At 26.1% G+C, this 16,185-nt stretch overlaps 2 protein-coding genes across 4 annotated transcripts; one reads left to right on the top strand and one right to left on the bottom strand.

Moving 5' to 3' along the window:
- Window positions 1–1,043: 1,043 nt before the first annotated feature.
- On the bottom strand, window positions 1,044–11,177 carry LOC122502077 (integrin alpha-PS1). Of its 2 annotated transcripts, XM_043611957.1 has the most exons (18): window positions 10,312–11,177; window positions 10,034–10,161; window positions 9,146–9,172; window positions 7,734–7,837; window positions 7,293–7,420; window positions 5,756–5,964; window positions 5,223–5,427; window positions 5,004–5,147; window positions 4,733–4,874; window positions 4,331–4,599; window positions 3,938–4,163; window positions 3,598–3,829; window positions 3,121–3,517; window positions 2,820–3,049; window positions 2,197–2,411; window positions 2,024–2,118; window positions 1,763–1,892; window positions 1,044–1,659 (listed from the first exon to the last, which is right to left on the bottom strand). In XM_043611957.1, the coding sequence occupies exons 1-18, from the start codon at window positions 10,497–10,499 to the stop codon at window positions 1,429–1,431; spliced, it is 3,300 nt and encodes a 1,099-aa protein (XP_043467892.1). In that variant the 5' UTR covers window positions 10,500–11,177; the 3' UTR covers window positions 1,044–1,428. The 2 variants fall into 2 exon arrangements, with proteins under 2 accessions (XP_043467892.1, XP_043467893.1); XM_043611958.1 differs by lacking the exon at window positions 9,146–9,172 and having other exon boundaries at window positions 10,312–11,176.
- A 333-nt stretch (window positions 11,178–11,510) lies between these two features.
- LOC122502080 lies at window positions 11,511–14,711 on the top strand. Of its 2 annotated transcripts, none has more exons than XM_043611962.1 (3): window positions 11,511–11,729; window positions 12,080–12,880; window positions 13,188–14,711. In XM_043611962.1, the coding sequence occupies exons 1-3, from the start codon at window positions 11,712–11,714 to the stop codon at window positions 13,485–13,487; spliced, it is 1,119 nt and encodes a 372-aa protein (XP_043467897.1). In that variant the 5' UTR covers window positions 11,511–11,711; the 3' UTR covers window positions 13,488–14,711. The 2 variants fall into 2 exon arrangements, with proteins under 2 accessions (XP_043467897.1, XP_043467898.1); XM_043611963.1 differs by lacking the exon at window positions 11,511–11,729 and adding an exon at window positions 11,775–11,921.
- The last annotated feature ends 1,474 nt before the right edge of the window (window positions 14,712–16,185 follow it).

The raw sequence follows: 16,185 nt of genomic DNA, 5'->3' as shown, positions 1-16,185 counted from the left end.
AAACAATTCTCTTTTCTTTTTCGCAACTTCACGTTTTTTTTTAAGTACTAGTCTGTACAATGTAATTTCTTTTTTAGAATATATATTTAACTTTCAAATATTGTCTCAGAAGTTTAGACTTCAAAATTATTTTTTAAAAAAATCATTGCATTTGTTAAAAAAAATCATAATTGCGATATTTAATTAATCCTCTTCATGTTCCTAGTTTCAAGAGAATTTTATTCACCGAAATTCTACTTTTCCCTAAACCTAATCACCGAATAGAAAAATCAATTTTATTTTACAAAACTTTCCTAACAATAATAATTAGAAAAAATAAATATCAGAATTAAAATTGATAAAATAGATTTTAAACATTTTAAAGATTTAAAAGATTTAAAAGATAAAAAAAAGACGATTACAAAACTAGAAAATTAAAAAACGAAGTAGAATTAAGGTGATACTCTGTTGAAATTAATCATTTAATTCAATATACGAATTACGATAAATAAACTTATCAATTTCTATTACCTAATTAAAATTTTCTTAAAAATTCAACCATTTTCGAGTAAAATAAAATAATTCTAATTTAGATAAAAAAAGTATAATGGACTATAAAAACAATAGGGAATTGTTAAGCCGGAAGTACGCCGCCGTAATATAAATTTGCCTAATTTACCTTTACATTTCACTACGATTTAGTATTTTACTAATTTCCGTTTACTGTTATGGTTGTCACGTAACTATGTTAAAAATGTTTTAATTAATTAATTAAATGTGATAGAAAACAGTTGTATTTATAATACAACAGTTTAATTGGATCTTAAATTAAAAATTCATCTCGCAGTCATTAAAATGTAGCACCAAGATTCCGTTGGTTTGTGCACTGAGATCATTAGAAAATAAACTGCGTATTTGTAAAAAAAAATGTAATCTCTCTCTTTCTCTCTACTTTTCCGTTTTGTTTGTAAAAAATGCTTTTCTTTAGAAGAAAGATCATGGCACGTATTTTGTTCTCTAAAGGAGAACAATTGGAATATTGAAAGTTGGAATTAGTGAAATGTAAAGAAGTTCGAATTGCGCATTTTCGCAAAACACAACTTCCGATTGACACGGTAACCGTAATTAAAAAAAAAAATTAAGACATACGTGCTTCCGTATGCGGAGAATTTTTTTATAAGCAACGAAGCTCTAATAGAAATTTGACAGAAACCAAAGTTTCATGTCATGGAAGCATGAAATGCTATCACATCTTCTAAATATATTTTTAGCTGCTCTGTACTTGAATTCTTAAACAGGCAGTCGTATTAATAAATACGAATTCATTAATACGTATTCATTAATATTAATATAACTGTCTGTTTTCTTATAGTCACTGGATATAAGTACAATTTTACCTTATCTCTTCAATAAATTGTAAACATCATTTTGTAAATTTTGCTCACAATATCAGTTTTTGAATAGCGCCTCATGTTCTGGATTATCATCTCTGTGCTTCTCGAGATTACCCGATAGTGTCGGATCTGGTCTTCGTCTCTTGAAGAAACCGAGTTTCCAAAGAATCAATGTTAAGAGAATTAATAATAATAGGCCGGCTAGAATTGCGCCGACTATTATCCAAATTGGCACTGGTTCGGGTTCTTGTTGATCTGATATATCCGGATACGCGACAGTCTCAGCCTGTAAATTTTAGAAAAAGATTTTTTTTTAGAAAGAAAAGATTTTTTTTAGAAAAATCTTTTTTGCAAAGATTTTTGGATTTTTAGTTGTTGATTTTTCTTACAATTGTAAAATCATCGGACACATTCTCTTGTTGTATTATAACGCCAGCGGGAATAATTATTTTCGCGTAGGATGCAATTCGCACCTCGTCCACTTTTCGATAATCTTCAGCAAGCGTTGAATTCCAAAGTCTACAATGAAGATATTAAATTAGAACAATTGGAATTTATTCTCGAATTATATAATTATTTACTATCTTTATTATAGAAAAAAATTATAAAATTTTATAAATTATAATTTTTTTTTCAAGTTAATACGATACCTTGCTTTGATTGTAACAATTGCTTCCTTTTTTCTTTGCAAATTCTCAATTCTGCATATAATGTCTATACATTTTGCCGTCTGTCCTTTGCAACTCTGAAAAAAATTTATAATTTCAAAGAATTATTTGAAAAAGTACAAAAAGAGAGATTTTGACGCAGACTGAATACACACCATGTGAACAATTTGATGCCTACGTCCATCTTTAATGTAAGTTCGCGTATTTACCACCTTCTCAGTGTCTCGTCTTCTTCTAATGTAATTCGTATTGTTGTAGACAAGAGGATAGGAAGTCGTTACAAGTGGTTCGATTTCACTGACACTGCCTTGCAATTTCAATGGATTTACATATCCAGGAGCTACTTCACAATTTCGACTTGTTCCTTGAGCTGCAATTATTAGAAAAATAAATTATTTATTCAGTTATTTGCAATATTGCACTTAGTCATTACTAGTGAGACTGGAAAATATTCTCAGACTTCGCACTTGACAATTAATTTTAAAAAAATAGCAAAAAGTAGCTTTCAAACAAAAAAATAGCTTCACATCACAAAACTGACGAAAATTCCATTTTGTTTTTTATTTTCCTGACTTTTTCCTAATTTTCTTCAAAAATAATAAATAATATTTATTTACTTCTTTCTTATCCTGCTAATAAATTAAATTCCTGCAACGAATTTCACATTATTCATGAAAGAATTTAAATATTTATCAAAATAATTTCATTATTGCGAAGAATTTAAAAAAATTTTTTAATTTTTGAAAATAATTGAATAGTTTTAAAAGTGCATTCTTACCTTGCACAGAAGGAATATCTTCCAAATAAAGTAACCATTTTCCATGCGGTTTATCATTAGCGACTTCATAAGGCCATCTGATTTTAACATCTAGAGCACTAACTCTCCATGGTCCTTCATTAAAAACTTCGTAAATATGAAAAACTTTTGGTCCAATTTCATGTAGATTTTTTATTGCCGACTCGCCAATAACGGGACCTCCATAGTAGGCCCACTGACTTTTCGAAGTGCTATCAAAAAAAGAAAATTAGAGTCTCTCAGAGAATTAAAGAAAAAAAGAGTAAAAAATAAATATTTATACCCTTTTATGGATAATTCCGCCCGGCGAATAATAGCCGCTTGTAGGTACGTGGGTGACTTTTCACTAACTTCCTTAGACGTTGAATTAGCAAAAACCTTAAAAGTCAACTGCGATTCATGATCTTCTAATTTTGTTGGATCAAATCTCACTTGTAGGAAGACAATTTTATCCTTTTTGAAAGGATTTCCCAAGGAGCAAGCAACAATCGTTGTATTATGCACATTACAAATTACCGAATCATTTGTCTTTGTACCGATGTAATTTAAATTTGAAGAATGCTCAACGAATAATTGTGCCTCGTATGCTGATTCGCCAATATTTTTTATAGTCACATTCACGGCAATGTCTGCATTCTCTCTTAATGTTAATTCGTAAAAATTCTGTTCACTCAAAGATTCTGTAAAGAAATTTACATATTTGGTTATTTATTTTTTGGTTTTTTTTCGGTGAAAAAAAAGAAAGAAATTGTTTAGAAACCTTTAAGATCGAGTGCGGCTTTTATGCGCAAATCACTTTCGCAAATATCGTTCTCGCCGCAATCTTTCTGGAAAGTTGCTTCAAATACTTTAGCAGCTTCTTGTTGATTTAAAATTGGAAAATTCTTGATGTCAGGTAGAGGTGAACCTTCTCTTGGCATTGCGGGTTCTTCTTGTATTAATGTGTAATTCAGACGGAATTTTATTGGCGATTGAATGTCTCTTGTATTTTCCTAAAACAAAAATGCATTTCACTTTTTATTTTTATTCTAACGGGTTCTCCCATCACCTCTTATTATTTTTATTAAAAAATAGAAATAGAGGATAGATAGAAGTAATACCTTTAAATAGACTGTTTCCGATTGACAGTGGACACGTTTACTGGAATCTAGGATAATTTGTCGATGAATGATGTGTGAGCGCGAGTCACGTTCTCGGAACCAAACACGTGAAAATTTCTTCACTCCCGAATAAGTTTCCGCTTCAATGAAATAATTCAGTTTTAGATACGGTTTTCCTTCTCTCTTCACAACTGATCGTGTCTCGCAACAAGCTTCAAAGGAGAAACTGAAAAGACAAAAAAATTCAATGCTAAATCGATTCTGGAAAACATAGACAAATAGAAAGAAAAATAGATAAATAGGAAGAAAATAGATAAATAGGAAGAAAAATAGACAAATAGAAAGAAAAATAGACAAATAGAAAGATTTTTAAAAAAGTGGGAGACAACGCACCAAGTATAGTTCGATAGCGGATCGGCGAAGCAACCCGGTTTACTCGGATCTATGGATTCTATTTTCTCTTGATACAATCCGTCTTTCTTGTAATATTGAATGTAGGTGGTAATATTGATAATGTTCCTCGATCGCAGTAAAGCGACAGCTGCATCGTCATAAGCGCCTACTAGTAAATCTGGATAACCATTTTGATCCATATCGATTCCTCCACTAAGTGAATATCCAAATGTTCGCAATGGTACAGGCGTATCCTCCGAATGAATAACCTTCGCAAAAATATTAGGTTTTACTCGACAAATAAATTAAAATTAATCGAAATTGATCATAAACTACATAATAATATTATAAAGAAAAGTAATTAAAAATTTTACAAGTAAAAAAAATAGTTTAAATTTATACCTGTGATGGAACAGTAATCAAACCGTTCCTAGAACCAAGGTAAATATAAACAGTTCCTTTTCCTTCATAAGGCGCACCGATAGCGATATCCTCATATCCGTCTTGATTCAAATCCCCTAAATTGGCTATTGCAAAACCAAATCTAAAAAAAATTATACTCAATTTAATTCTTGTTTCAAAAAAGTCAAATATTTATAAAGAATATTCAATAAAGAAAAGAAAAGACAAAGAATAGTCAATAATGTTAATGATAAAAGATAAAAAAAAGTACCTTGATTCCTCTTTACCGACTAATTTCGTAGGTGCGCATTTTTTGCAAACTTTCATATTTTTCTCCAAGGATGTGTAAACATACACCGCACCGCCTTCACCTTTATTAAAATAAAATGGAGCCGCGACAAAGAGATCTGAAATTCTGTAATAAAAATATGATTAAAAATGGAAAATATTCAAATACACATTCTGATGAAAGAAGTGAGTAAAAACTTACTTGTCACCGTTTACATCAGCCGAAGCGATTTCATAACCAAAACTCGAACCCAATTGTTCACCGTCCAAAGTCGTGATAACTTGTAAATCAGCTTTGCCTTCATTTCTCACAAAAAGAACAACTTGTCCCGTTTCATTCGAACGCGGTGCTCCAGCCGCGTACGCCAATCCGTTCTTGAAAAAATTCCCAACAGCGACGGACATCCCTTTAATTGATAAATTCAATAATTATATTATAAATTATAATTATATATAAAAATAAATGGTAATTAATTATTAATAATTATCTGAATTATTATCATTTTAATAATTCAATAATACTTCAATTAGAATTGTTTTAGAATTACAATTAATAAGACTGTCAATATTATTATTATAAGACTGTTAATATTATTATAATCACTATTAATAGTTATTTAAATTATTATTATTATTATTATTATTATTATAATAATTAAATTAGAATTATTTTAGAATTACAATTTCAATTCTAATTGTTTTCATTTTCTAGATTTAATTTGGAATAATACCCACCGAGATAACTGTATTTTTTGACAGGCGAAGCATCCTGCATGGGAGCATTGTAAATCGTATTATCCCTCTCGAAAAAATTCTCCTCAACAGTTGAAAGATAAACGGTTCCTTGCCATGTATAAGGACCCGGTGTGCCAATCATAACATATTCCTCTGAAGTTAATAATCCACTTGTACCGGCCAAACAATATCCGAATTGTTCATGTGCTCTGTGAACATAATTTGAAAAAATTCATATAATTAAATTAAAATTAAAAATAGAAATTGCAATTAAAAAGAAATACAACTTTAATTGTATTATCTTACAAATTTATTCATTTATTTATTTAAATGTATAAACGAGATTTGTATAATTTAAATTATAAACTAATTTTTATTAGAAAATTCGACAAGAATTAAATTATTTAAATACAAAAATAAATAATTTATTGATTAATATTGAATGTTTCTTGAAATTAAATTCTCATACAGAATGTTATCAACAAATTTTTAAATAATTAAATTCTTTGGACTAATTTTAATAAATTTTTTTTAAATAATTACATTTTTCGAGGAATTTGATTAAAATTGTATTAAAAATAATTGAAATTCGACGTTGAGTTTTATTATTTATGATAATAATTGAATTATTGGGCGAAGACATTTATAAAAGAGTTTGAAACAATTGATTTTTTTTTAGAAAAAATTTATGCACATTCTATTTTTAATAATTGAATTCTTGTGAAATTTTCATCATTTTAGAAAATAATTGAATATTCGTGTAGAATTTTATCAAAATTTTTGTTTATCTAATAATTGAATTCTTTTTGGAAGTTTTATTTAAATAGTAGAATATTGAAAATTATTGATTGAAGAAAAATTTTCTGAAAATAATTGAATTTTATTACTTTTGAAAATAATTGAATTTTTGCAATGAATTTTTTTGAAATTCCTGAAAATAATTGAATTTTGTGGAAGAATTTTGCTATTCATTTATAAAGATAATTGAAATGTTGACAATTTTTTTTTATTTTTTCAAAATACTTGAATTTCTGCGAAGAATTTTATTAATTTTTAAAATAATTGATTTCTTTTGGAAAATTTGATTAATATAGCAAATATTAAATATCATTGAAAATTTTGGAAAATAATTGAAATTTTGTCAGAGAATTTGATTAAAATTTGTGAAAATAATTGAATTTTGAAGAAGAGTTTTATTATTTCTAAAAATAATTGAAAATTTGACGAGAATTTTTTTTAAATTTTTGGACATAATTGAATTTCTGCGAAGAATTTCATTACTTTTGAAAATAATTGAATTTCTACAATCATTTGTAATTTTTCTAAAATTCTTCAAATTATATCGTACAATTTACGAACTTTTTGTCCTTTTTCTTTGAAATTACGGACCTTTTTTTAAAAAAATCGGACCACTACAATGAGTAAGAAATTATAAAAAAAAACTTAATATTCAAAAGAATTATTAACGACAGTTGAAAAATTGTATTCTCATGATTCATGCGCCGTTTGATAAAAAATAATTAATTGTCTACATTACTTGTCAGTCGGTTTCCCGGAACAAGGCTTCTTTAAATCTTTCACTTTTAAATCCTGCCACAATACGTAACATTGTCCTTGTCCCCACATCGAATCCTTCGATTTCACTATGTGACGATGAGCACAAACCTGAAAGGATAATTAACATTTATATTATCCTGATTAGAATATAAAAAGAAATCACACTGTTTTGTAGTAAAAATTTTAATCTTCTTCGCTATTCAAATTGAAACATAAAAAATCCAAGACTCATTTTTGCTGAGAATGTAATAAAAGAATAAAAAGTTTATAAATAAAAATAAAAGAAGGAAAAATAATAATTTAATCTATAAAATTAAAATAATAATAATAATAAATAATAATAATAATAAAAAATAATAAATAATAATAAATAATAAAAAATAATAGTAAACTTATAGTAAAGAAAATATAAATATCTTACCATTACTTTGCCACCAGGACCTTGACTTCGTACTGTAACTCCAAGCCATTGGTTATCTTTCACTTCATCATTACCAGGTGGAATTAATTCCTCACTATCAATACCTAAAAAAAATTAAATGTTTTTTAAAATTGTAAAAATGATTAATTTTTATTATTGAAATGAAATGCTGAGTGCATATGATGTGCGTCAAACTTCAAAAAATTCTTCAAGACAACTGTAGTTAATGTAAAAAATTCCTATAAGAAAAATATTAATCTTTGAACAAGCGAAATATGAGAAAACCAACGAATTCTCTGTTCAATACTAGTAATAAAAATATTAATATGTCATAATAGTAAAATTATTGAAAATAATTAATTAAAAGTGGTATTAGAAAATATTTTATTTGTCAGTCTCTGTCTTTAAAGTTAAGTATATAGTTAGTCTACAATTTTAGACAAGCAATTCTTTGAAAAAGTTAGAAAATTAAAAAATTAGAAATTAGAAATTTTCATTCTATTAATTTTGTTTAATTGTAAGTTTTTTTTATTTATTTATAATATTATAATATTTATTGGTTAATGTAATTTAATTGGTTAATATAAATTTAATTTCTTTCTTTTAGTATTAATTAAAATCAGACAATTTTTGTTAATTTCCTGTTTTATAATTAACCAGCAATTTGTCATTGAAATTAGTCGTAGAATATTAGGCAAATGTTTTTTTTCATGCTTTAAATGTATTCTGTTTTGAATGTTTTGTAAATGAAAAAAAGTTGTTAGTTTAAAATACGATGTAATAAAAATGATGGCATTGATTCATGATTATGATCGTTAATGGGTCAAAGAAGCTCTGAAAATTGCAAAACATGATCAAGTAATAAAATTAAGAGTTAAGAGAATAAAATTCGAGATAAAAATATTAGTTGATTAAAGACAATGAATAAATAGCAAATAGCTTCACGCATGATCAGTTAGTAAAACAAAAGAATTAGAAATGATTAGAAACAATTAGAAAAAAGAATTAGTAAAAAGAATTAGGAAAAAAAATTGATAAAAAAAATATTTTTTAAACAAAGAACGTTAAAAAAAATTGCAATATTTACTTGTTAGTAAATTTAATTTTGCCTGTGCGTAAATAATTTCATAATAAAAGCACATTGAAAATTTTTCAGCAAAAGAAATCGGTTACTTACAACTTTGATGTTAAATATCGAATTTTGAAAAAAATAAAATTTTTAAGCTTTTGTTTCTGAACATGCTTCGTTTTTTCTTTTTTTTTTTGCTTTCTGTTAATTTCTTTCTCATGCAAAATGTCACGTTCGGTTTAGTTTTGCAATGATTGTGTGAATAAAAAAGTTTTCAAAATAAACATTTTGAGAATGCTTCATTCGTTTCATTCTCAAAAGAATTGCCGATTTGTTGACTTACTTGAATCATATTGACCACCTTCGTCTCCTTTAATGGATAACCGAAACAAATTTAACTTAAATTATTTGTGTTATTTATTAATAATGTATATATATGGTAGAATGTAAATTTTTGTATATGATATTTGGGAGGTTTAATTGTGTAACCAAAAAATGTGTAACTCAAAAACCAGTTTGTTTTAATTAATAAAAGGAACCTTGTTAATTCTAAATACAATTATACTTTTAAAAGGGAAAAAGCTGTGATAGTTGGAAAAGAAAATATATTTTTAATTTTGGAAAAATGTCCAGATCAGGGTTACCACAAAAATTTAATTTTGTTTTTCCCTGACTTTTCCCTGATTTCCAGACAATATTTTCACTTTTTCCCTGACCCTGGAGAATATTTTGATTAACTTCAAAAATTATTAGATACTCAAAAAAATGCTCCTATTATGTTTATTTCCGAATTTCTTTAATTGTAAAATTATTCAAAAACATCATTAACATCATTCTAAAATTTCAAATTGAAACCCTTGAAGATTATCTATTTTTGAAGATTGTAAACGCAACTTTTTCGAAATCCAATTAATTTTGATTTTTTAAGTAAAATTATTCAGTAAATAATTTAGTTAAATAAAAAAGACACAAAAATTCAGAATTTTCCTATAAATTTTAAAAATTAAATTTTTTCCAGTACTTTTAATAAAAATCTCTGACTTTTCCCTGGAATTCTCTGACCTGTGGCAACCCTGCAGATAAGCTATAAATAAAAATTTATCAAACTTTTCACAGTTTTTACCGATTTTTCTTAAAATTCTACAATTTGAAAAAATTATTTTATTATATCTAGAGAAGAATGATAATTAAATGATTTGAAGAAAAATGAAAGAATGTAAAAAAATCTTACTTTTTTGTCCATCGGTGATAACTTGTTGACAATCTCGTAAAGTTGAAGTCAAGGGACATTTCCATAATGCACCTGATCTATTCGTACCGGGTTGTATATTTTGATCTAGAGGTGCACCCACTAAAATCCTATTAAAATAGAAATTTCTAATTTACAAGAAAAAGTATAAAAAAGAGAAAGAATAATTTGTTCCTTAAATAAGGTACACATTTTTTACACTAATACACGAAAAGAAATAAAATCAAAAAGGGGTGTAAAAGTATTATATTTTTATTTACCAGCTTGTTTTGTCTCCATTTTTTTCCGAAATTTCTTGATGTTCAGCTACAGAGAAACCGAAATAAGAGCCCTTTACTCCTTTCTTTATAACAGGTATCCGTGCTTCCAAATTGAAGCTGTTTACACTAGATAATATAGATAACACAAGACACAATATAATGCCGCCCTGCATTTTTACAAAATACATTTGAATTATTTGATTTCCCTTCGATTTACGTTGAACGCCACATCGAGTCGATGATTTTTTTATTCACACAATGTCTCTCGGCGTCTCACCTCAAAATGCCTCGGATTCTTAATCAAGATCCACCCACGTACTTGTAACAAGAAACGACAATCACTTGAATCACTTCAATGGAAATTTCTATATACTCTGAAATGACTATACAACCCGCATCTCTCTTCCACTATTTTTTATCACTCTATTCATTTCCTCTAAGTAATTTTACTTCATTCTTTTAATTTTCTTAATCAGTTGATAATTCATAGGAATGGCATTCATTGAATTTAGAACTGAATCACATATGCGTGTTTATTTAAAATTTGAAAATATTTAAGATTAAATTCTAGTCACACCCAGACGTTGGGAAGCAGACGGAAAATATTTCCTTTTCCCTCTCTTTCTATATTATCGTGACCTTACATACGTTTATCTTTCTCTGGCATATGATTCAATATGAGGAGATAAAATTATGAGATTATTTATATACGTGAAAAGAAAAGAAGAATAAAATAATTTCCATTTTACTGGTTATTTCAAAATTATGTTTTTTTTAGTATTCCTCACGTTATGTATTGAGTTAAAAGTGTGAAAATGGTGAAAAATAGTGTTAAAAAATGAGTAAAATTTTTGTTTGAATGTTGACACTCGGTGCAGAGATGGGAAGCTCTTTATAGTAAGGGTTGGAAGCGAGGCTTTTATCCTATTAGTGCGCGTTCACATGTCTTGTGGTTGCAAAAAACAAGGTGCATTCACATACTTTTTAAAAGAATTTTACATACAATAATTTCTTGATTTCTTCTTATTTTTAATGATTTTATTTTGAATTTCAGAAGATAGAAAGAGAGAGAAATTTTTTTTTCTAGTCAAAAACATAAAGGCAGGTGGTACACTTGGTCGTCAATTAATGAGAAAGTTGTGCAAACTCCTTAACGATTGCACAAAATTGCAACATTGCAAGTGCAGCTTGTTGTCTCACTTTCCTAAAACGTTCGTTCCCAACCCTGTGTTTTTGATGATAAAAAGAAAAACAGATTCATTAAAAAAAACACAAAAATACGTTTAATTTTTAATAATTTGTATATGTAATTATATATAATCTGCAAAAACTAAAAAGTAGATTGATTAAGTGTAAATTTCAAGTTCAAGTATTAATTTAACTGCTACGTCGCAAGGGATATGATCCAACATTCACAAGTACTGTTATAATTTTAATTTACATTTATAGTTTACATTAAAAATAATTCCTAATTTATAAGAATTTATTTAATTATTTATTTAACGAAAAAACGTGACGAGACTTGAATAAATGTACCTTAAGTCCCTTAAGTGTTGGCAATAAATTATAGGTTATGTTTATGGTAATTTTGACGATTAAAATAAGAGAAGGTATTTTTAATAATTTTTATAATAAATAATTTATCACATTTTTATAATATTAATCGGAAGTTATTTTTACTCCAAAATCTGTCAAATGATAAGTACCTTTTCAGTTAGTACTTTTTAAAAAATTTATATCAACTTAGTTATTTTTTTTTAATTTTCAGGATAGATGTGGAAAAATAAGGAATACACCGAAAATACCATCTGCTAGAGCCTCATTGCCAAGATATTCTGACGAAATGCAATATCAAAGCGAATATTCCCATAATCACGAGAATTACGATTCAGATTCTTCAAATGACGATGGAGATGACTCTGAGAGCAGTAGCAATGAAAATTCATCATCAAAATCTTTATCAACAACTTCCTCGCCTATTTCACGAAAAAATCAATCCCCAACTGTGAGAAAAAGGGAATTCACCAAAAGTCCAAATGCTTCATTAAAAAATAATAGAAGTGAAACAAGTCCACGGAATTCAACACGTAAAAAAACATCACAAATCGAAAATGATGAAAAAAGTGAATCAATTAATACAAATTTATTAATTGTCCTATCACTACTCGCCATTGTTGCTGTATTTTTTATTTTTACACTTTTTGTACCAAACATTTTTGCCTCTACTACTAGTAATACAAGTACACCAAATAGAGAGATTATTTTAAAACACGTGGAAAATGAAATAAGAGTGTTGAAAAAAGAATTTCGTAATCAGGAGAAAAAAATTTGGCCCGAAATATATTCGGGAATTATTGAGGTTATTAATAATCCAACGAGACCATCGATTTTTGTGTTATTCGCCGATAGGAATGATTTAATGAGTTGTTTGGCATTGACAATTGCGGAAATTGGTAGAATGGCCTTTGGAACTGAGGAGAGTCTTAAAGTGAAACCAACTCAATTGGATAATGACACTGGCGATGTTATCACTAAATTACGATCTGTTATTCCTCAACGAAAATCTGTGGTAAGTAACAGGACTCGAAAGTATTTAAAAAATACGGACTTTGCGGACTAAAAATTAAAAATTACTTACTAATTACCGTCAAAAATGTAACCAATCTGAGTCAAAGAAGAGAACATTTTACTTGAAAACTATATAAATTAAATTTTTTATAACAAATTACAGACTTTATGGATCTTTTTTCAAAAAAACTGACTTTTACGAAATTTACAAAATTTACAGACCTAGTTCGAGCACTAAAGTAAACATTTTTGTAATTAATTTAGTAATTTTTTTAGATTTCACAACTAATTTTTCTCAATTTTTGCAGATTTTCTGGGATTTTTTGAGTATAAATGACAAGGCTTTGAATGCTTTTCATTTTATTTGCGATAGGGAGAATCCATTGGTTCAACAGGCAATTTACGTGATAACAGTTAAAGCCGAAGGCTATCACGAATCAGAAAATCCACTACGATTTATTGAGAATAAATTAAGATCGAATTTAACCGGAAGAATAAAAGACGATTCTCTAATGCCCCTGATAACAAGAATCACTGACGGTCCCATTATTTCTGTAAAACCGGAATTTAATATGAAATGTAGATATAAAAATGCCTTCGATTATTAATTCATCAATATTCTATCGTCATCTCAAATTTTTCTTCTCTTGCAAAATTATTTCATTTTCATTTTGAACTTTAGCAATATTTTTGCTTTATTTATCAACAATCGCAATGTTGCATAATATTTTTCTAGTGGCTTATTTTCCAGTTGTTAATTATTTTGATAGTTTTTTTTCGTTTAACCTGAAGCGAAAATTTTGTCAAATTCAAGTCATTATTAGTTTTTAAGAAAATTATATACTATTTATTAGAAGAGATTTTTTTTCATTTTTTTTCTATATACAAAAATGTGAGATTTCGTCGTATTTTTATATTGTTATTTATTTAAAAAAAAACTTTGTTTTCGAATAATTTACAACTTAAGAGGAAAAATTTTAATTAACATAAAACTTCCGTTTATTTAAATTTATTGAAAGACTTATTTTCTTTTGGACGTAAATAAATTTTTCTATACATTAAACCTTTAGTTCTTTATTCCATAACTTACTAATTTTGGATGCAAAAAAAAGAGGAATGAAAACACATTTTTCATTTTTATTTTAAGACGAATTTACTTTCAGTAAGGCATTACAAATAATATATAATTTTTTTTTTATCGAAATCTATTGTATACTAATTGCACAGTCTAAATTAAAATTCTAACGCAATAAAATCAACTTTATTTTTAAATGATTATAGAACGCAATGCAATGCCTTCAAAGTTGATAATACATTGACGGAATTATTTCTCAAAAACGAAAAAAAAGATAAAAAAAAATGCTGTAAAATTAATCATATGCATCATTAAAAGAAAATAAAAATTATTAAAAAGATCCTAATTTCTTTTTAAAGTTGACGCACTTGATTTAATTACTGTGTAATTAGCTTTTCATCTATATATTTTGTTTTAAATTTCGAATAAATCGATGAATAAAAAAGAAATTGTAAACACAAATTTTGAGGCATACACAAATTAGAATTTAAATTATTATTCAAAAGAATGTTTTTTTTTTCATTATTTTCACGATTTTTCATGTTTCTATTTTCAAATGTATATTTGATAAAAAGTATAATATATATTGAAATTTAACGTTTCATCGAACAAACTATAATATTATTGGCGTTGTGTAACTGTCGGCAGTCCTACCGTCTTCAATCACAAAAAAAAAAAAAAATTGAAAGAAAAATCGCCTCGTTGCCATTTAACAAATAACTTTGTACAAGAAAATTATTAATCCTATTTATATTTCTAAAAAAAAAATCACTGCGCACTGGATCCAACAATGCGAATAAACTCTTTTTCTCTCTATCGAAAGACAATCAATAAAAAAAAAAAATAAAATAAAATAACAAAAATTAGTATAAAATAATAATATTAGTAATTAAATGATTCTTCCGATAAACAAATCACGTGAACATTGCGTGAACATTGTCAATTGACAACGAGGCACTTCAATTATTCCTAATGCAAACAAATTTCGAAACTTTTCAATTATCTCCGAAATAGAATTTACATCGAATTTTATTTTTCACTTTTTCTCAAAAAATATTTTTTTAAGCACAATTTTTCTTTTCGCAGGCCTCGGATATTATAACATTTTCGAAATTTTTCGACTTATTTTCAAAAATTACCACTTTTTCGACTTTTCTTCCGAATATTGAATAGAGTTTCAAATAAATATTGAAATTTTGTAAAATTTAATTAAAAAATCAATTGATTTTTTTAAAAGTGTTTTTTAAAAATTTTTGAAAATCAACATTTGAAGAATTTTAATTGCAAATTTTGAAAATAATTGAAATTAAATTCCTCGGAAGAATTTAATTTTTAAAACAATTTTTAATATATTTTGAATAAATTCAATTATTTTCTAAAATCTTAATAAAACCTTCCGAAACAATTCAATTATTTTTATAAATAGTAAAATTCTTATCTTTGCAGGAATTTTCAATTATTTTCAAAACATCTTTAATTGAATTTCTCGGAAGAATTCAAATATTTTCAAATATTTCCATAAAATTCAATTATTTCCCAAAATTTTTAATAATTTCTTTGAAACAATTCAACTATTTTTATAAATTAGTAAATAAATTTTCAAAATTTACAATAAAAAAGAGTTTCGATACTTGAAATTTTGTAAAATTTAATTGAAAATAATTTATTTTTTTCAAACTGTTTGATAAAAATTTTTGAAAATAAACTTTAAAAGAATTTTAATTGCAAATTTTGAAAATAATTGATTTCTCAAAAATTTTAATGAAAAATCTTCAAGATGTAAATTTAAAAATGGTAATTAATGAAAATTAGCCATACAAAAAAATTATATTAAAATATTTTCCATAAAAATAATTCTTAAAATTTTTGCATTCTAATTTTTTAAAATTCAATTATTTTCAATATTTTTAAATACAAATTTCCAAAAATTCAAATAGGTACATAGAAAAAATAACAACATTAAAATTTTTTACAATTTTTTTTATCATTTTAACAACATATGACTTTTTTAGATTTATTAAAATTTTGGAGAAATCGCGTTTATATTAATAATTAAAATTCATTAAAAATTCAATTATTTTTTTAATAGAATTTACCAAATTTCAATTGTTTGGAAATTTTTTCAATTCTATATAATTGAAAAACTATTATCTTTCATAAATTATTTTTAAAATATTTTTGAAAAATTAATTTTAAGAATTTCTTTATTATAATTTTTTGAAAATTAATTA

Source organism: Leptopilina heterotoma, unplaced genomic scaffold (genome assembly GCF_015476425.1).
Source record: "Leptopilina heterotoma isolate Lh14 unplaced genomic scaffold, ASM1547642v1 Lhet_220, whole genome shotgun sequence".
NCBI lineage: Eukaryota > Metazoa > Arthropoda > Insecta > Hymenoptera > Figitidae > Leptopilina > Leptopilina heterotoma.
Note: the sequence above shows the minus strand (reverse complement) of the source record. Positions and strands in the feature narration are given on the sequence as shown.